Source organism: Colias eurytheme, chromosome 10, assembly GCF_061535395.1.
Source record: "Colias eurytheme isolate Ceu_HAF_F1 chromosome 10, ilColEury1 Martin Lab GWU primary, whole genome shotgun sequence".
NCBI classification, from domain to species: domain Eukaryota; kingdom Metazoa; phylum Arthropoda; class Insecta; order Lepidoptera; family Pieridae; genus Colias; species Colias eurytheme.
This window is the reverse complement of record NC_142989.1, coordinates 1,450,311-1,472,640: the sequence shown is the minus strand read 5'-3', so window position 1 is coordinate 1,472,640 and position 22,330 is coordinate 1,450,311. Positions and strand designations below refer to the sequence as shown.

General features: G+C 34.1%; 1 protein-coding gene across 1 annotated transcript in view; it reads right to left on the bottom strand.

Moving 5' to 3' along the window:
- Positions 1-219: 219 nt before the first annotated feature.
- LOC149904992 (protein GDAP2 homolog) overlaps positions 220-22,330 on the bottom strand; it is a 38,255-nt gene continuing 16,144 nt past the window's right edge. Inside the window, exons 2-7 of the mRNA XM_090106521.1 lie at positions 11,846-12,017; positions 9,622-9,764; positions 8,311-8,443; positions 7,681-7,790; positions 7,141-7,362; positions 220-362 (exon numbers count right to left, since the gene is read on the bottom strand). Of these exons, the coding sequence (XP_089962647.1) occupies positions 220-362; positions 7,141-7,362; positions 7,681-7,790; positions 8,311-8,443; positions 9,622-9,764; positions 11,846-12,006 (912 nt within the window). The 5' untranslated portion in view covers positions 12,007-12,017. The remainder of the gene's footprint in view (positions 363-7,140; positions 7,363-7,680; positions 7,791-8,310; positions 8,444-9,621; positions 9,765-11,845; positions 12,018-22,330) is intronic.

The window sequence follows — 22,330 nt, the reverse complement described above, 5'->3', positions numbered from 1 at the left end:
GTCCAGAGACATTATTTACATTACACTAAATTGAAATACAAAATTAAAAATATCAAATAAAATGTTATACGAACGTTAAAATGCTGGGTAGAATAAGAATTGTACAATAAAAGTCAGAATTCACAAAATGTTGTGTGCGTTATGTGTTATGTATGCCAGTGTGTATTCCATTTCATTACATTACTTATATTGTTATGTACTCTATATACTACAATCTACTCACTCGTCGGAGGTGTGCGCGCGCGGTCTGTGCGGCGGGTCGCGGGCGGGCAGCAGGCGCTGCGTGTCGGGCGCGGCGCGCGCGAACGCCGCCGCCGCTTCTGCCGCGAGCTCTTCGTCGCATGTGGATGCGTCGTCGTCCACTGCGCAATAACATTATATTATTACGGCCTTACTAATAAAAAAGTTAACAATGGATAAATTTCTACTATTATCTACTATAGCTTTGTCCTTTTTTTTTATAGTGGGGAAATCTTCCAAAGATACCCACGGCTCCCGGGGAAGGAGCCGTGGGTTATGTCGGATTCTTACCGACTAAAACCCCACTGTGTTCCGTCGAGCCGCTTTAATGATGGGGCCGCGGGTATTTGTTAGAATTCTTCCGCGACACTATAGCTTTGTCCTGCTCTTGCTCACATGAAACGTCAATCATAAAAAGAAGACAGGTTATTGCAATAACTAATCCATTGCATAGCGAATGGGTAACATTTTATTAGTAAGACCGTTAGTTATTAGCTGCCCCGCAAACGTTGTTATACACCATTCTTATCACTTAGGGTATGAAAAATAGATGTTGGCCGATTCTAAGAGCGTATACGCACTATGCGGGTAGCCGCATTGCGGGTAGCCGTCCGGCTGACCGTGCGGTCTGCGGTAGCCGCATCGCAGTGCGCATAGAAATGAATATTACGTACATAATTGTGCTTGCGGTCAGACGGACGGCTACCCGCAATGCGGCTACCCGCATATTGCGTATACGCTCTAAGACCTACCAATCTCTTAATCGTCCTAAATATTATCTACAATATCGATACATGTCTTTCGTTTGTCTGCCGGCGTTTTGGGATAACGACTATACTATACTATTATAATTAATAAAATATAATTTTTTTTAATTGATTAAGTTCTAACGTATGTAAGTTTCATTTTTTCATACTTAGGTGTAATTATTATACATTATTTTCATTGTGTTCTATGCGAATATATACACATAAATGTTTGTTTAAGTTCATATAAATAGCATACGACTATACTTTGTGAAAAACTCCTGCAATGCGCCATTTATATCAAATGTAGATAATACTGTTTGTACTATGTATTAGATAATGTAATATTACGTAAAATGTTGGGAGAATTAACCATTCATACTTGAAAAATATTATCTTTTTACAAAATATAAACATATTCAGGTGAATATTAAAACTATTCTATACATATTAGGTAACATTTATTTTATTATATGTATTCTTTTTTACTGTATTAGTATTAATCATTTTAGATAAGTGTAAAAAATAAAAAGAGATCTCTATTAAAATTTTATTTCAACTACAGCTATTAATTTCCCTTGACGATTTTATAATATAATTCATTTCATTTCTTATCCACGATTACCGATAGTTATATTAACGATGCAGAAAGCAGTGCAGTCCAAATAATTGAAACGACCGCCATTTATTTTAAAAAGTAAATAAAACATTAATCTTTCAGAAAACTTGCAATTCCAAATTTCAATAACAATGAAGAATAACTCAATGTACAAAGCAAATAAATCTGCTAGAAGTCTTATTTATTTATTTATTAGTTAAATGTAAAAGCTGACTCACAAAACATTAATTTTAGTTCATTGATCCTATATCTGCACATTACATTAATATTTGTGTTCCATTTCAATTCTTTGTTCTACGAACAATTTAGGCCTGTGTTTGTACAAATATGTAAGTCATTTAAAAAGTTTTTTATGACATTACTAGTTCATGTTTATGCTGATCAAAATCCTTTGTAGTTTGCATAATCAAACCAAAATTCAATCCAATCTAGTTTCTCGAACTAATATCATAATATGTCAATCAAATATAGTCCGGAATGACTAGGTAAACATAGAATTTTGTGTTGGCTGTATATGTAGCTATAATATCCGATTTAATAAAACTGTCTTAAAGGACTATGAACTATATTTTATATTCTTCAGACTTTATAGAGATATTTTTCTGTATATAAAACTAAATAATTTATAAACAGCCTTGTTCCTTCGACCTCATCACATATTGCAATGAAACTTATTTTATACTAGCGGTCCGCCCCGGCTTCGCCCGTGGTACATATTTACGTTTTCTCTACATAAAAACCATCCTCGTACTTCAAGGAATATAATAAAAAAAGAATTATCGAAATCGGTTCAGCCGTTCTCGAGTTATGCGCTTACCAACACATTTTGCGATTCATTTTTATATATAAGAAAGATTAATTACACTTACAGCTAAATTCAAAGCCCTCATTTATCATTACTCCAAATGGAAAAAAATTAAAAACTTCACACGCAATATGGCGGCATGGCGGGATAATTAAATGTCACTGTCACTATTCACAAAACCATATCATGGCTTCTTAAAAAAAAAAAATGTGTAAAATTGTTCACATAATTTTTAACACTAGAATGTTTACTGGGTTACAGATAAAACAGTATTATCAAAATATCTCGTGCGGTTATATTTCGCGTCGTTATCACAAGTTTGTAAACACGAAACAACGTGTGTTCCGGATTGTATTCAGTTAAAAAAGTTTCATAAGGTTTCAGATTTGATCATTTATTTAGTGACTATAATATTTTATGGAATTCTAATAAAAATAAAAAAATCTCATGAAATTTAGTAAGAAAAGAGTTTTAATTATGAACTGTGCTTATGCTGTGCTAAAAAATAAGAATATGTATTATGATTTGTAAAGATGTTCGTAGCTCATTCATGTAGAAATTAGTAATTGTTTGTGGACAACACAAAAATAAGCAACGAATTGCGAAGTAGAGCAGGCTCCAAGGAGATGTTCGTTTGCAAAAATAGCGAACCTAAATCTGACTTCTGATATATATTCTATAGATCCCAGAAATCCTATAGACAGATGTTGCCAACCAGTTTTGTGGTCCCCCTCCCCCCACCCCGGTAATTAAATATGGCATACAAAGAAAAAAATAAAAATTTCCAAAACGTGCCGTGTGGGGTATCAAATGACAGAGCTTATTGAGTAGAGCACGAATATATAGCATACTATAACATTTCTTACACTTTCTCTGAGATTTTTTAGAAAATTTACGAAAATGCTCCATTTTTGAGTTAACTTTAAACCACTATAGATTGAAAACTCATGAATATATTTTTTAAATTATTATTTTAAATAATTAACAATAGTCCATTGTTTACGATTCAATAGTTCATAAGTGAGCTATATGTAGATATGTGGTGGATTTCGATGACCCCACAAAATGTTTTAAATTGCAAGGCGCAACTTTCACTGAAGTTACCGATTTGAAATCTAATCACACAGATGCTGATTCAAGAATGTTCTGCCTTATTTTTCATTCTGTCAAACACAACGACAGTGCAGAGATAATTATTCTAAGCCCTGACACCGATATTTTTGTATTAGGTCTTTATTTCTGGCATAAACTTGAAAATATACTCGCCATCTTTGAATGCTCCCCCCACTCCCCCATGCAACTATTTCACTGTACGGACTATTGAATCGTAAACAATTGGACTATTGTTAATTATTTAAAATAATAATTTAAAAAATATATTCATGAGTTTTCTGAAAAGTGCTTCATATTGGTTGAAATGGTTGTTAATCATCTCAATAGATGGCGGGCGGTGTGTCCCTTCAGACACATAAAACTGAAAGAATGGAATAAATTCGATTGCTCTGGCGGGTCACGAGTGGCTGAGTTGGTCAGGCATCCGCCCCGGAATGGCGCGAAAGGATGAGGGTTCGAGTCCCGCCTCGTGATCGAATTTTTTCTATTCTTTATAAATTTATAAAAAATATTGTTCCTAATATTTGTGCAACATATGCATCATCTAGGAATCTTGTCAATTTTGTATTTCAAAATCTATAAAAGTTAATTTAATTAAAAATAGCCATGACCACTTTTCGATAGGCAAGCAATTATAGGCATATTTGTTTATAAAAAATATTTAATAAAAAAATACGTCTCATCAGGTTATCAGATCGGTGAAGGACGATCTCTCATGGGCTCTCCTACTATAATGAAATTTATTACGATTCGAAGTTGTATCTTATGAAAAAATAAGAACCCTATATGATATGAAACATGACCAATGTTCATCTAAACATATCGAGGTGAGTTTATAAACAAATCAACAATAAACTTACAACGAATACGCGGCTTTAACTCCACATGAACCGAAGGTTGGATCTCCATACTTGAATACACTTTATTATAATTTCTTTAGTATCCGTATTAACCACACAACACGATATCACTAAATGCGTCAATAGTCGATAAATCGTACCAATACTTGCTTATCTAAGATAAGTCTCTAGTGATGTTCCAATATAAACACTTTTTGTTAATATTCATTGAATGATAAAAATATGTATTATTGGAAAATTAATCAAATATCGAATGTGTGAAACACAAATCTTTATAATTATAGTAAACTAGCGGTCCGCCCCGGCTTCGCCCGCGGTACCTACATGTTTAAACTAGAGATAGATAGAGAGATAGGATCTCTCAAGTTGGATCGAACTGCACATGGTGTGCGAATTTTATTATAATCGGTTAAGTGGTTTAGGAGTCCATTGAGAACAAACATTGTGACACGAGATTTATATATACCTATTAAGATAATTATAATCGATATTTACAATAATTAATTTCAATATTCTACGAAATGCGTTTTAAGGAAAAAAAAATCGGCGCCAAAATATTATTTCTTCCATTTTTTAATATATCCCCTTCTACCTCCTAATAAATTGAAGAGTTTCTCCTTTTCTATCCTATTTTAAAACGATAGAACGGCAGATGTTGTTACACAGAATAAGAAAAATAAAAAAAAAAGATTGCACTCCGGGAGTGCCGGTAGAAGTGAAAACTTGATTATTAACGTTCAGCATGTTTGATGTTTTGGAATGGTATCCGTCTTACGCTTTTTCGATCAGGTCACGTGTCCTGACGCGAGTTTAAGATTTTATAAGTACCCATTACAAAAGTGCTCAACGCCGCTAAAGAAGTTTTCACTTCAAAAAGTTTTAAAACCCACCTTGTAATTCCGATATTAACTGAATAAACGACATATTTGAGTCAAAAATTCACAATTCCTTCTAAAAACACCGCACTCTTGGAGATATCGTTTATTACTATTGGAAAGATACTTATTAATTGATGATAATGTGTTAATAATTACTCAAAATATAACAGTAATTAGGGTCGTTAATTTACAAATTTCATAGAAAAGAAGCAGTTTATAATGAACCGTTAGTAGGAAATAATGTGCGCTTTATTAAAATTTTTGTCGAGTTATACATTTGTGTAGGGTTTTGCTAATTTAATTTTAGATTAAATAGTAGTGAGATATAAATAATATTTTGTGAATGCTTTCTAGGTGATTAGATATTAATATTTTATATTGTTTATTTATGTTTATTTATAGCTTAAATAAAACTACTTAAAGAGGAACAATTGAGGGGTACACATTTTATTTTTTTATATGGTAAATAAATCATGTATAAAAATAGCCATTAAATCAGCATCGATAATCGGTAAACCGAATCGATAACATAATTGGGTCATAATTACGGCGCACTACGGTTCAACGTGACGTGATTCATTTGTTTTTTGTTCTTATTTCTTATCGATTCTATCTCTAGATCACACAAATATCGATTTCCATGTAAGACAGTATTGTTTCATCGAATTCTTTGAATGCAGGAAGGGCATTGCGTTTGTATATTTTTACAAACTTGTTGATTCATTGTTTATCATATTTTGTAGGAAACGTAAAACACGTGCTATTTTCAGAATCTATGTACATCAGGTAAATTATTTATTGTAAAAATTCAAAAGCGGTTCTAAAAGAAGTCTAGATTTATTTATGAATATTTTTTTTATTTTAAGAGATACACGCACGTCGATTAAGCATAAAGGGCATCAAACAAGAACAGATTGAATATTGATTATTATTTTTGTGATATGTGGGACGTTGAGTTACCTAGTATCACAGCGGCACGCCACGCGGTCGGGGTACAACCACAGAATACATAATAGTAGCTAAACGCTACAGAACGGACACTCTCCGCCTCCCGCCAAAATTAAACTTACCTCACCCCCGCGCGATCAGACATAAAATGGGCCATATTTTTCTGCAAGGACGATACGCAACGAAGATTGACAACATTAATCAAATTGACTTAAAGTAATTTTATTATTTTGGATTTGTGATTATCGTTTTTCGTACCAACCATAAAGCGTTAACACACACATTTGCAGTCTCTACAGTGTGACTGTCAAAACGATCATTTTGTATGGAGTGTCCGGGGTGTGGTACAACACAGAGACTATCAAGAACGGAGCAATGCACTAGCAAGCTATTTTGTAGCCACTGTTCGTATTTGTTTACCATGTCACCGGTCACAGTATTACCTAGCTCGTGAAAATCTATGTACTTTTGAAGTGAAAACTTCTTTAGCGGCGTTGAGCACATTTTCTGTAATGGGTACTTATAAAATTTTAAACTCGCGTCAGGACACGTGACCTGATCGAAAAAGCGTAATACCATTCCAAAATATCAAACATGCTCAACGTTAATAATCAAGTTTTCACTTCTGCCGGTACTCTCGGAGTGCAACCCGTCTTTTCTGTAGCGGCATGTCTATACCACGCATGTGCGGCGTACGGAATACGCGAGGCACTACGTGCGGCGTGCGGTACAGCACGCTGTAGGTGCGGTGCGTACGGAAAGGTGTTGTGTGCTCATAGCACGCGGGTAGTGGGGCGAGAGGCGCGGCGTGCAGCATAGCACGTGGCGACACCAGGGCGGGCAGTGCGGCGTGCCGTACTGCCCGCGGGTAGTGTAGAGCGCGGGTAGTTTGATAGTTGGTGCGGCTGTTGGAAGCTCATACAGCACTCACCGGGCGCGCTGTGTGAGTGCGGGTTGTGTATGATGCGGATGCGGCGCTCGGGCGGGTCGGCGTGCGGCCGCAGCGCCCAGCGAGCTGCGTCCGCCTCGCCGGCCGCGCGGGGGAAGTATAGTGGAGCTAGTGCGGCGAATGGCGCCAGTTCCGCACCGCACGCGCCAGCCAGCACCACGAGCGTGGGCAACGGGTTCGCTTCGAGGTAGCGCCGGATCGTGCCTGTGGAATGTGAAATTGAAATTGAGCCTTATGTGCGAGTGTTAAGATTCAAATTAGTTTGTAAGTTTTATAGTATCCCTTTCGTGCGCAGCGGGTACATTAAAAATCGGATGCGTATGGAAATCAGCTAGCCAACTTTACCGTCTGTTCTATGATGCACAATTAGGTAAATTATTTGAACAAAAGTGTTAACTAAATTTAAATAAAATGAAGCATTTTGGCAATAAAGTTTATTAAATTTTTGGTTATAAAATTTGTAAAAATTTCGACCCATCATAATTTTTTTTTACTAAAAATTTATTAAATAAATCAACTCACGCAACGCAACATGCGCGGCGACATCAGGCGGGAAGTTTCTGCGCGGCGTGTTGATGACGCACAGCGCTAGAGACCGCGCGCGCAAGTCGCCCGCCGCGTGTAAAACGTTCCTGGAATTTTAATTGTCACATTAAATCATTTTATTTATTGCCAACTAATGTAAAAACTAGTTATTATTGTATGGTTTGTTCGTTTTCAATTTTATAGAGCAACAGACACAGTTTTTTTTTTGTGTGAAAGCTAGTTTAAGGTATTTTTTGCTGTTTTATTAAATTTTAATAACAATTCAACTTTTTTAAGCATGCCAGACCAAAAAAATAATTAAATTCCACTGCAACTGGCCACTCCCAAACAATAGCACCTATATTCTAAATAACACATGCTAATAAATATTTTTGAAGTGGAAACTTCTTTAGCGGCGTTAGGTATAAAATCTTAAACTCGCGTCAGGACACGTGGCCTGATCGAAAAAGCGTAAGACGGATGTTTTTTTTTAGCCCTTATATTCCATGCGTAATACGGATACCATTCCAAAATATCAAACATGCTGAACGTTAATAATCAAGTTTTCATTTCTGCCGGCACTCCCGGAGTGCAACCCGACTTTTTTATTTTTACATATCTACTCACTTATAACAATTGTGCAGCGAGCTCTCGGCCGCCGTGTGGTACTTGGCCACATACTTGGGGCTGACCGTGTGTATCACGTGTCGGCAGCGCAGCATGAACCCCGGCGTCACTAGCACCTCGCCCGTTCTGCATTCTGTATGGAAAAATGTAGAAAAAAAAATATGTACGTGTATGGGGAAAAAATATGGGATGAAGACTACAAAAAGCACGCTGTGTCTTCTTCTAGAGGTATTTGAATTTGCTTTTTCTACGGTATTTGAATAACATCAATCACATTTGTAAACACTGACACTTGGAGACGGAAAAAAATAGCTTATATCACTTAGGAATAAGATAGCTCTTTGACCGTGCTAATAATGTTATTTTCTAGTATGCATGTAGTAAAATAATTTTCAATTTCAATTAAGTAGATATCGAAGATCCAGAAACCAAATATTCTATCTACTACTTTTTACAATTTCGTTATCTACTTTTTACAATTTTTACTACATGTTAATAGCAGTCAGTCAGGTCAGATAATACAGCCAAAGATTTTCTGTACTTAAATAAAAATTCGCTTTGCAAGTTTTGGATGTAAAGTAATTAATTACTAGTGGAACATTATAGATAACACTAATGTTATGCGAAAGAAAAACTTGAGGGAGTGAATTTTTGGTAGTTTTGTTTATAATTTATTTATAATTGACATGTTATTGTTATTTCAAGATAATTTCTTATTGTTTTTTTAGCTATAAGTGAAAAGTGGCGGAGTTTAACAATGAGTCGTTACACATATCATTTCTATACCAACTTCATTTTAAATAGTAATATAATATGGCCTTGAAGTAATAAAATATAACATTAATGACTTATTATATTAATGTACTTATACTATACTGATTTTATTCAGTGTTTTACCATGATCATAAATTATGATTACACTAGAAAAACTTTCATTGCTTGTGAAGCGAATAAAAACATGATAAACATCAACACTGCCAGTAAAAACTTCCTTCAGTTTTTATGGTTCTTTAAACATACGTAGACGTTATGTAGCCATATTAAAAATTCTTCATTTAGCGAATGTTGGAAATTCCAACATTTCGTAATTTTACATAAACGCTATTAAATAAAGGCGATATAAAAATTTTGTTAAAAAATGTTAGAGCGACGTTGTATCATTCATTCATTGAAATTTACACCTTATTTCAAAGCAATAATGTTCAAAATTGCTTATTAGAAAACTCTGCCCAATATACACGTAGGCAGCGTTTTACTATGGACAATTTTTGAGCGTGATTATGAATCATTTTGCCCAAAAGCTAAACTCACCATGAGCTCTAGTAATAATCTCCTCCTTGAGATCTGGTCCAGCGGCGGCCATGATGCGTTCGCTGACCGCGTTGCACTCCGTCAGCGTTTCGTCGCTTGTGTTCGTCACCGCGTCCACTTCGAGCGTCGATATGTCACCTTGCCTGGAATATTTGAAAAGAGATTATTGATTTTTCGTCCCTAATCCCTAAATAAACATAGATTAAAAAAAAGGTTATTGATTTTGCTAGATTGATTTGAGGACACTTTGTATTGTGATTCTTCGTTAGTTAGCTTAGAGGGTTTCCCTATAATTTGATATATCAATTTGTTAGAGATTTTATCTTTATAATAATTGATCCAGACGATCGATGCAATAAAAGTAGAGTTTGTAATTATAACAGATTTTAGTTGGTTCGATACTCGACTGTGGCAAAACAATATCCGGAAATATTTGAATATTTTTTTTCTTTTTAAAAATAATGGACAGTTTCATTTAAAAATTCTATCCTGTATATTTGTGTCTTACTTGCCACTTCACTTTTATAGATAACTAGCGGTCCGCCCCGGCTTCGCCCGTGGTACATGTTTACGTTTTCTCTACATAAGAACCATCCTCGTACTTCAAGGAATATAATAAAAAGAGAATTATCGAAATCGGTTCAGCCGTTCTCGAGTTATGCGCTTACCAACACATTTTGCGATTCATTTTTATATATAAGACTAAGACACAGCCACAGCATTGCATAAATGGAAGAGTACGGAGTAAGAAATATATTTACAGAAACCACATCTCGGCTACCCTTGCTTTGGTAACTGGTAGCGGCATAAATAAAGGTTCTGTTTCTTTATAATTCCTGCATAAATAAAAACAATATTTAGTAACACCGAATATATGATTCTTTGTAGTTTTATCTATACTAATATGATAAAGCTGAAGAGTTTGTTTGTTTGTTTGTTTGTTTGAACGCGCTAATCTCGGGAACTACTGGTCCGAATTGAAAAATTATTTCGGTGTTAGATAGCCCATTTATCAAAGAAGGCTATAGGCTATATATCATCACGCTAAGACCAACAGGAGCGGAGCAATGCGGGTGAAACCGCAGGGAACAGCTAGTACCCAATAAAACCGTCGGATGATTATATAATTTAGCAAGTAGCTTAGTAAGTAGCTTTAGTCTATTTTTTCATAGATATTTCTACACGGATTACGTAATGGCTTAAAGCTAATAAAATATAAAAGGATTAAGTTTACCTATAAATAGAAGTTATTTTTAATAACTTATTTTCTTTATAGTGCTTTAAATAAAAACTAATTCAATTATCAGTACAGTATGAAAATAGCTTTGTTATATCTGCGATCACTTCACTTTTATTACTTTCTTTGTGTTTTCTACAGAATCTGCGTCTTTTGATCGTTTGAAATAATTCACAAAATGGCTCTTTTAAAATTGTCCCACTTACCGTCGGGAAAAATTTCTTGTTTACAGTTTTTACCCATAAGCAGAATAGAACCGAGTAAATAATTTAAATACAATTTAAATGCCGATTAATATTACAAATAGGGATGTAACGATACATGATTTTGCCGATACGATACAGATACCGATATTTGTAATAAAATATCGGCGATACCGATACCGATACCGATATCGATGGCTTGGTAGAAAAATAAATAGTGAATTATGCATAAAAGTTACCAACATTTAACTGAGACTCAACTGTAAATCATATTCTTTTAAATAACAATTCCAAATCAAAAAACAAGAAAACCATTTATTTTAGTATTATTATTTTGCAAAGTGAGTTAAACTTTAAGTTAATACACATACAATCAGTTCCTAATAAAAGTTTACTATTGGTAGAGCTTTTCAAAAAACAAAGTGCGCACGCGCGGGCGGCCTCCCGCATCGTTCCTTTGGGCGCGGTTTTTTGAATTGTTTGATATCGGTATCGGTTGTTTTATAATCGGCGATACCGATATATCGGCTTGCCGATTATATCGGCCGATATATCGGTATCGGTATCGGTATCGTTACATCCCTAATTACAAACTTTATGGTTGATTTACATTTATTTAAGAATAGTTTTAATTTAGCAGTCAATCGATTGTGTGTGGATTATTTAAATTAATTTCCACACATCAGTTACCAAATCTTATCATCTTTATATGTACATATATCTTTTACTCATACTCATATTTATACCATCCAAATATGACAGTCTTTATGGACACCACACTTACCATATAGCGAACCGGTTGTTAATGACGTCATCGTACGGGAACACGGGGTAAGCATGCAGCGGCGGCGCCTTGCCCTTGTAGTCGGTGAGCGGCGCGTGCGACACCTGCGCCCAGCGCGTCACCGCGCTCAGCGGCACCGCGCCCTGCGGCGGCGCGCGCATCACGCTGTGTTCTGGAATACGGAAATATTTCATTACTAGCTGTGCCTTGCGGTTTCACTGTTGGTCTTAGCGTGATGATATATAGGCTATAGCCTTCCTCGATAAATGGGCTATCTAACACCGAAATAATTTTTCAAATCGGACCAGTAGTTCATGAGATTAGCACGTTCAAACAAACAAACAAATTTCAGCTTTATAATATTAGTATAAATAATTTATAGCACAGTGAAATGTGAATGTTCTATAAAAATGGAAAGGCAATAATACGCTTTGGCCCATGTCCAGCAGCATGGAGCAGGGCAGCAATGAAATATATGTCGCAAAAGCGAGAAAAATATCCCTTTTCCATTAAATATAAATTCCTTAGTCCACAAATTACTTGACGACTTTCGCAATTTTTTCAAATTCCAATGCAAATTTTTTCCACTTTGGGTATTTGTATGTTTTTGATGCTGTTATAGGTACACATCAACTTGCGTAATTTAAATATACATTGGATTACTTAACTTAAAAACTTTGATGCAAATTCAAACAACGTGATTAATAATAATAATTTATTTATTAATTCAAGCATCAGGACTCATTTTGTTAGTAACAATATTGATAACTTAAAAATAATGTTAGTAAAAATAATACATTAATTATGCGAAGTTAGGGAAGGATACAGGATATAATATGGAGCTGTCAGTCATCATGACCTTCTTAATGCGCTGCCAACACCGGCGCTCTTCCGAGTTTACTCCACCCGTTTTGATGAGGGTTTCGCAGCTTATACATATATACTTATAAACAACACTTCAGAAGGTAATTGCGAATGAATGACAAACGATATTTAACCCAAATAGGATAAAGCATGTTATTATGAACATGCATGTTTATTTCATAAATTATTATAGCATTGTGTCCTTAATGTCTTTTAACATCCTTGTCCAAATTAACAACAACTATATTGAATAACCACATAATTATATTCACTTTTATCATATTATCTGTGTGGCGAATAGACATCTGTTGATAATATCAAAAAAATTAGCTCCATCTAATTTTATAGAGTAGCTAGCTTAGACTATTATTTATTTTTTCATCAAATGGTTCATAGATGAACCTTACAACACCTGGCAAAGCCAGGACAAGCGACTCGTTTAATAATATCTTTAGTTGTACTCATAGTAAAGCATTGTCCACTGAATTAAAATAGTAAACCTCACGAACAAAAGCTATCAATAGAAAGTTTATTTAAAGCATCATCGACACAAAAATGACTTATTATTTTATATTTATCATTAATTCAAGGGTCTCTATCACAGCTAAAAGATCAGCAATTTTTCAAGAGGGAAGATTGTAATCGAAAAGCGAAGCTCTCATTTGTTTAAGGCTTATACATGCGCTAATAACCTTGACCATACTTGACGGATCTCAAACCTCTCCCGCTGCACCTTCTTTTTTCCTCGTATTTTGTATTTAAAAAGATACTAATCAGTGAAACAAAATATCCTCGTCAGGGACTGTTGTGTAACTGATAATTTATTAAACATAAAATTTTCAGAGCTCTAAGTCAGCAGGTTACGAAGTTTATAGAGTATTTGCGGAAAAATCGATGACCACGGCACATTTTTTTTCTAGAAATCTATTAATTTTGGAAAAAAGTCCTCGCGAGCAATTAAAGATCAAAGACCATCCTATTTTATATATTTTTTTCGGTATTGTGCTTTATGTTGTACCAGACTTTATAGAGGTTGAACATAGTCGAAATTGCCGGGTAACGCCTTAAGGTTAAATGCTTTTTAATTGTGGTTCGGTTCCGCCAGCGATATGATTAGATCAAAGGTATTTATCGTATAAAAATAAAGATATTAGTTTCTTGTTACAACGTAGAAAATGCGTGTACATTTTCCCTAAGGGCTAAGGTATGTCTTCGTTATTTGGTGGCTTAGTGTACACACGTAACCAAATAGATACCGGCAATCTACCGAAGGATATTATTATAAATTACTATAAAATTTTACACGTAACACTACTATAAAGCCACACACTGAAATATGTCTTGTACCTATGTGGTAAATTATAGTTGAGGTAATTGTTGTAGCACTCGAATAATAGTCTACCTTGCAATTTTTTCACATTACATGGGTTGATCCAAAAGTAATGATAATCAATATTAAACAAGGTCATTACAGTTAAAATAATTATGTATTTCTTTAGATAGTCTTCTAACTAGATAATATACTTCAATATTTTTTTTCTTAAACTTAGAAAAAAAAACTTTCGACTTCATCTACAAAAACCCCTCAAAAGCGGCCATCATTTCGCTGTCGTCTTAAAATTTCTTGCCTCGACGGTGTTTCTTGTGCCGAGGAAAGAGATAGAAATAACTAGAAGCTAGATCTAACAAACAGGGTGGGTGTTCAAGCATTTGGAATGCCGATTTTTTAATGGCAGCCATCGCAACTGACGCTTTGTGATCTGGTGAGTTGTCTTGGTGAAACAACATTCAAGCCCGCAGTTTGTCATGTCTCTTTTCCTTACTAACCTACCGCAATCTTTTAATTTGGTCTATGTAGTAAGAGCCCAATGTAGTGGCTACCTTCTTAAAATATTCCACCTTAATTATTCCTTCAGCGACCCAAAAAACTACCGCTTTAATCTATCCCACAAATTTTCACTTTGAATTTCTTCATCGTCACTTTGGAAGCTCGAATCCAGGCCATTGATTGTTTCTCGGCTTCAGCATACACATGGTGAATCCGGGTAACGTCCATGGTCACAAATCTTGACAAAAAATTATCCTGGTCTCATTAAAAATTTAGAAATGCACCCTCAAAATGTCGAATCGTTGTTACTTCTTTTCGTCGGGAAACATTTTGGCTCGCACGGTTCACATTGAAATTAATGTAAATACTTGAAAACGTGGCCTGTTGATATGATTTTTTTGTGATAACTTAGTGAGTACATGAGCAAGCAAAAAAAATTTATTTTATATTTTTATATGCACAGGAAATACCCAATTACTTTTGGATCAACCTAGTACAATATTGTCATGGCGATAATTTTTCAATCAAAGGATTACAAACGGTAGGTAAACGTATTTTTATTTATAAACGTAAAGTCAAATAGTAACACTACTTTTGTAATTATAAGTAACCGCTATATTCATTATTTTAAAAATATTTCTCTTATGAATTTCATCTTTAAAATGCATGAATTAAGTACATACCTAGCATTTAAGATTGAGCTAATACTAAAACTACAAGAGTTTTATTTATTGTGCTAGTTTTAGGTATCAAGCCGCACTATTCTAATTACAATTTTTGTAATTACAAACAAAGTGATATAGGGAAGGTAATTTCAATAATGTAAATACGTAGTAAATGCACGTTACTAGTGATTGATTGTTAAGGAATTAAAGTGATTGTAAAAGAATTCTATTGTACCTAGTCAATCAATTCCCTATATTTTCATGTACCAATACATTAAAAACTAATCAAACTATACTCTAGAGTAGTCTACTAACCACAAATTCCCAAATAAGTAACTACATATTTTGTTATAAACTTCATTCTGTTTAAATTGTGTCTATATATAAGAAAACGGCTACTCGTAAGTAACCTTGTAAATTATGAATGAATAAATACAGACGGTATGCACCATTCTACATATTTACTACATTACAATCACAATTACTCTTTTGCGATTGATAGAAGAATTTGTATACATGTAAGCTCTTTAGTAAGAGGTTTTGCACCACCTAACGATACATTCGCACGAATTACTAACAAAATAGGTGTGTGAAGTCTTTGTTGTACATGATGTTTAAGTATTATGTCCTACTGTCATAACCTACGCTACACTACTGCTACTATCACTCATATCCACAATACAATCTCATAGTTGGTACCCAAAGAATTAATGAAAAATTCGTCATACCCAATATAGTCATCACAGAACCACTCGCGTATACGTCTAAACAGCTCGAGGCGCGGCGACCATGTGACCTCCAACGCAGGGTGACGTTACGAGGGGGTTGGGACGTGACGTCACAAGGTCGACGACCCCCGGAAGTAGGTCAGGAGAACACTTCAAAGATAGACTATGTTGCCAGATCTGTTATATAAGCTATCATCTTTGCTATTGGGACACTGAAGATCGTACTTAAATTTTGTGTTTTTTTTTATTTGCCTTACTTTGTTAAAAGCCTCTTAATCTTAATGCCATCGTCATTTGATTTACCGTAACGTAATAAGCTACTTTCAGTGATATTTTTACAGTAAAGAAAAAAAATACAGCACTATAAGGTGCACGGGAATGAAGGGTCTATTTAGAAATAGTTCGGTATCTGAAATTTTCCTATAATCAAATCATAACATGCAGTTGGAGGTTACGTAATACAGTTTGCGTTCATGCTGGCCTGAAATGTGCACAGCGTAGCCTCTTATAATTTGATTTCCAGGAATTTAAGCTTTTGATACCTAACAATTTTAAGAGGGTTAATCTAGTCTATTTGGTGAAGATGGTCAGACCAATCAGATTGAGTGAGCATGTAATTACGAATTTACGTAACTTCTAGATAATCAATTTGGCTCTTTTTTCCATATTATTGATATCCAGAATCACTCTTCCAATTAAAATGAATCTAACGAAACCTAAACTGAATGCATCAAATCATTTACACTATCTGTAACGTGCCAAAGAGCTATCCATACACAGTATATTTCAAATCTTTCTGGTACAGTCGGAAAATATTATACACAGTAATAATTATTTGATAATAGAGTGTGTCAACCGTATAATTTTATTAATCTATATCTTTTAATTATTTAAATATGCTTTTTTGTTATTTTCGTTAATATAATAGTAAGCATAAAACGCCGTTATAAGGTAGTCATAATTATTATTAATTGAAGTAAAATATATAACAGCTCTTCAATATTTATTAAGAAAAATAAATTTCTGTTTTCCGAGACTGCAGTTTTCAGCAGAAACGAGGTCAGATTTTTAAAGAGGTGCTTTGGCGTAATGACGGCCTCCTGACAATGATACTCATTCACAAAAATAGTCTTTATAGAGTTTTAATGTTAATACTAAATATACAAGAAAAAGTTTTATTTAGTTGATGCTGATGAGCTCTTCCTTTCAGTCACAATTTTTCTTAAAAGTAGGATGAGATAATATGTATTTAAATTTAAATATTATCTCATGTTTCTCTAGCCATCTCTTCATTATAGCACAGATATTTCAAGTACCTACGTGTATTTTTATTTAAAGAAAAATATTATAAAATCAAGAAATACAATAAACAGCCGTATATTTATGCCAGTAATGTAAGCTATATCTAGATGCGATTGCAAATTCAAGAAACAGGTAAACATTCTGCAATATTTAACATTCTAGACAGATCGTAAATTCCCAACAGGTTTATCTCAGACATACAGAAGTAGAAACTAGTTTAAAACAAGGAAAGAGGGACTGCAGAAAAGTTTTCTATACGAAAAGGTTTTAGGAACACTGGATTTACGAATTGCGCAATACTTAATAATTTTATGGTCACATTGAATGAGCTAAAACTCCTATGAGGTAAGGTTCCTTCCGTGGAAAGGTAGATTGTTATATTGATGCAGTTCATAATCTACTACATACAGAAGAAGATTTTTAGGTGTCGATTTCAAAATATTTAATAAAAATTGGATACGCAAGTCCGATAGAGGTCAGCCTCTAATCTCTATATATAGTCACAAAAACGTAGGTATCTTGTCTATTACGTTTACCTTATTTCTATTGTGATACCAAAGCAAAGTGTGAGCGGTTATATTACTATTCATAATATAATTGTTTAGGGATTAAAGATTTTAACGGATTTTAAACGCGATTTATTCGTTATATATTACTTTCCCGACGTTTCGCACACTTTGCAGCGAGCGTGGTAAGGGGTCCCCCTCATCAATTTCTAAATGTATAATACTCGCGTAAAATCAAACACTAGAAAATACTACTATAATTGTTATTGAACGAAGTCATTCACGCCTGCTTAGAACTTCAAAACAATAAAATAATAACAATGATGAACATAATAGGTAAAGGTGGATTTAATAGATTATCTCATGATAGTGCAATGTTTATTATCGGCTCATATAAACAATAGGTTAATCTATTAATTCTTATGAAATTATCTTGAGAAATAGCTATCTATAAATATTTTATTATGATGCTTGTACCTAAGGAATAATATGAACAAATATAACATTACTAGCGGTCCGCCCCGGCTTCGCCCGTGGCACATATTTCGCAATAAAAAGTGGCCTATGTCCTTTCTCGGGTATCAAAATATCTCTATACCAAATTTCATGCAAATTGGTTCAGTAGTTAAGGCGTGATTGAGTAACAGACAGACAGACAGAGTTGCTTTCGCATTTATAATATTAGTATGGATTCAAATTATTCCGTAACTGATGACGCCCAAACAAAGTTTTTATATACTCTTTATAACGAAGCTAGTTTTAGCTTGTCCTTCTCCAAAATAATCACGATATTCTTGAAAGCAGGAAGTGATATGAATTGGGGACCGATAATAATACCTACGAGTAACCCTTTAGAAGGCAACATTTAAAATTAAAGCAGCATAGAAATTTTTTTACAATATTTAACCTTTTGACCGCCAGAGCAAAAACGCATCGCCGTGCTCTCCACGCCAAGCCACAAATTCAATGAGATAACCTTGAAAATAGTAGGGAGTCCAAAATGTTATCGATAAACATAATAATTCACGTCTGAATATTTGAATAAACAGCTTATAACACAAAAATAATATTTATTTAACCTCATCTCCTACTGTAAAAACTTAAGACCACATTTATAGCAACTATCAACAAAAAAAATCAACCTTTTGAGATACAAAAATACATATAAAATTGCAGCAAGTTACAGCACTATTCTCTATCAGTTACGCCCCATTGGCATGTATACATGCCAATGGCGCGGGCAACCATCCTTTTTTTTATAATCTCTCGCTTCTGATTAGGGATGTGTAGCTGTATATTATTATAACTTATCGAGTTTATTTATTAAGTTTATATGAACTATAGGTATTATTGTGGAGTGTTTATTTGTAAATATCAAAACAACTATTACCTTTAAATAAAGGGAATTGCATTAAAACTACATATTTATTTTCCAATCATTTAGTTTAATACTTGAGTTATTACAAATACTAATTATATGTAGGTACCTATTTAGGTCAATTACCATATTTTGATATGACATAGCGACAATTTGTAAATATCATAAGAATATTCTAATAAAGGCACTGATTAGACTTATTAGGTAATAAATTTTGAAAACTGCTAAATAGGTAAGTACCTACAGATTTTTAGAGATATTTATACATTTGGACCTAAGCGAATTTTTATCATTACATGGACAATAAATATTATGCTAGAACGCATACATTGTGTTTGTGACGATAAAATAAAAAAATCAACAATTGTATATAATCATTATGCTCATTAATAGCCTTGTACTTATTTGTAAAATATCACATGAAAATAAAAAATACTTAATAGATAGATACCTACTCGATAAAATATTTTTACAACTTTCCGCACTTAACAACACGGCACGCGCTTACGACGTCACCAGTCCGACATCTATTCATGTCAATGGCGCAGAAGGGATTGCATATCGATACTGTGCTAGGGATGCGCATGATTGGCGAAAAGGAAAATATTCAAATCAACAATATCCACAATATAGACAATATGGTATTATACCAAAGAATGTAGTATTTACCTTTTTTCTCAGTGACTAAGCATATATATTTTTTTTGTAGTTATTACAAAAATTAAGCGAATTAGAGTAATTTCGCTGAAATTTTTATGAAGTTACTTGAATATTACACTACATCACTAGTAGGCACGTATACATGTCATTGGCGCGAGAGAACATGCTTTTTACGCCATTCATTAAGTTATTTTTTGTCATCAAATATTTGAATAACTACTTGGCAATTTTGTTTACTGTGTACAATTATGTAATAACTGGGGATTCAGTTCATAAACTGTATAAATAAAACACGTAAAAGTAAAGGTTTAATATGTTTATTTTGTATTTATCTATGATCTGTTTCTTGGCATGTATAGGTGTCGTTGGCGCACAGGGCACGATTGCGCATGACATCTATAGATGTCATTGGCGTTCAAAAGGTTAACGTTCATACATATGATTACACGTAAAATAACCGAATAGATTATAAACTAGATAAGCCATGTGTCATCCTTTGTTTTTAAAACACCAACTTCACATTGACTGGGTCAACGGGTCGTTTGATAGTAAGAACGTACTTGGTCAATATTGCAGCACGCAAGCTAAATACTTTGTACATAATTATCTGCATGGAGTCGGTTAATTGGGTCTAGGTTGTTTCCTTTTTACCAAAGATACCTACTAGCGATGAAACGTCATTTAATAGAACTAGGGAATTAATCCAATTGTTATAATATTACGAGAAGACTACGAGGTTCTCTACATTGCTAAATCTCTTACAGTCGTGTTATAGTATGGTATTTATGTCATGGAAAAGTTGCTGTCCGATGTTATAATAACAGAAACAGACAACAGAATAAATTTCATTGATTCACTCTACTAGCATGACATGTTATCATAATTTCTCAACGTAATTTATGAAAAATTAAGATTTCACCTTAAATTATTTTCTACGTGTCATAAAGTTCAGGTAAAAGTTAGAAAAGCTTAAAATTGGCGTTATTTTTTCAATCTCGGAAAGCCTTCGTTAGCCTTGCCTCATTTTTTTTTAATTAGGAGGATTATAGATGGGAGTTTACCATTTGAATTGGTAAATGATGAATTACTTAATAGTTCTTGAATTGGTCGTAATCAATTCGAGGTTTTACATAAATTTTAAAAATCAATCTCGATTCAGCTCCGATCTGCAATTCAGTTTAAAAAGCTCGGTGATTCTGTACACAAATAAGAGATTCATAAATATTACATGAGCCGGTTAGAATGATTCAATTTACCACAAAGCCGTTTTAAATTAACCTTACGGGCTAGCTTATAAGTGAACTATAGTTAAGTAGGCAATCTCAGAGTTGACATTTACCGGGTCCACCGCTACCCTACCCTACTCGCATAAAATTACTTATTAAATGGGAGTATATTTTTAAAAGATTACCTGCAAACCAAAAATAATATTCACTGAAAGGCATATTGTGCAATCCGAACAAAGGGTATATAAAATTCTGTTGCGGTTGAGGTTATTGTATGGTTCCGAATGCTGGACTGAATATGAATAAGTACTGTATTCAACGACAGATTGAATTTTTTGGTGAAAACAACACTAAAGTTAGCATTAAAATTAGTCAGGTACGTGCTCAAACAGCTCAACTTAACTTCACGAACGGACAGACTTCACTAAGCACGAACAAAAGGCCAAGCGTGAATCTTACAAGAAACCTACATAAATGAAGTCATAGAAAAGCACATTAAATGAATTTAGTCTTGCTTTGTCGCGCAAATGTGCATCAAAAGGCGCACAATGCATTCTTCAATTCCCAAAGTACCTATAGAAACCTAATGACCTAGTTTTAAAACACAAGCTATTGTTTCATATGACCTCAATGTGACGGCTTTGCTTTGTCCAAGAAGTAATCCAAACATATCCGAGCCATAGGTTCGGAAGACAAAGACAAGATCCAAGCTATAATGGTTTGGCGTAAAATTGAGATACAAGAAATTCTCTACAATTCATATCTCAGCTCTGATACGTAGCATGTAAACACAGCTCTACCGTTTACAACAAAAGGATTTTTTCCCATAAAAGAAGACGTAGGTAGTCCGTATTGTATCTCGTTACTTGTAGCATATTTTTATAGAATGTAGGTATGTATAATTTGTGGTATAGAATAAATGGGTCCCAATAATGAGCCATAACTGTGCAACCACAGTGGTGGTAAGCCACAATTGTGCAGCATTAAAATCTTGTAATATGCTCAAGTTTTGAACAATCTTGATAAAAGTTCACATATTAGTTTTGACAATCCTTTGGTGTCTTGATTTTTAAGCACTGTACAGTTATAATCTCTGAAAACTAACGTTTTATTAAAGTTATAGTACAGATTAATAAATATAATTAAACAATGCTGTGAGAAATTCATGCAGAAGTTTTAAATCATTACCAATGTCATAGACCGGCATGTCAGTGACCCTGTAAATAACTGGAGTTGGCAAGTAAAATACAATTACTGGTGAACCCGATTCCGTATTGAACCGATACTTGCGTGATTACAGAACTGCTATCGTCAAAACGATCTTCGCT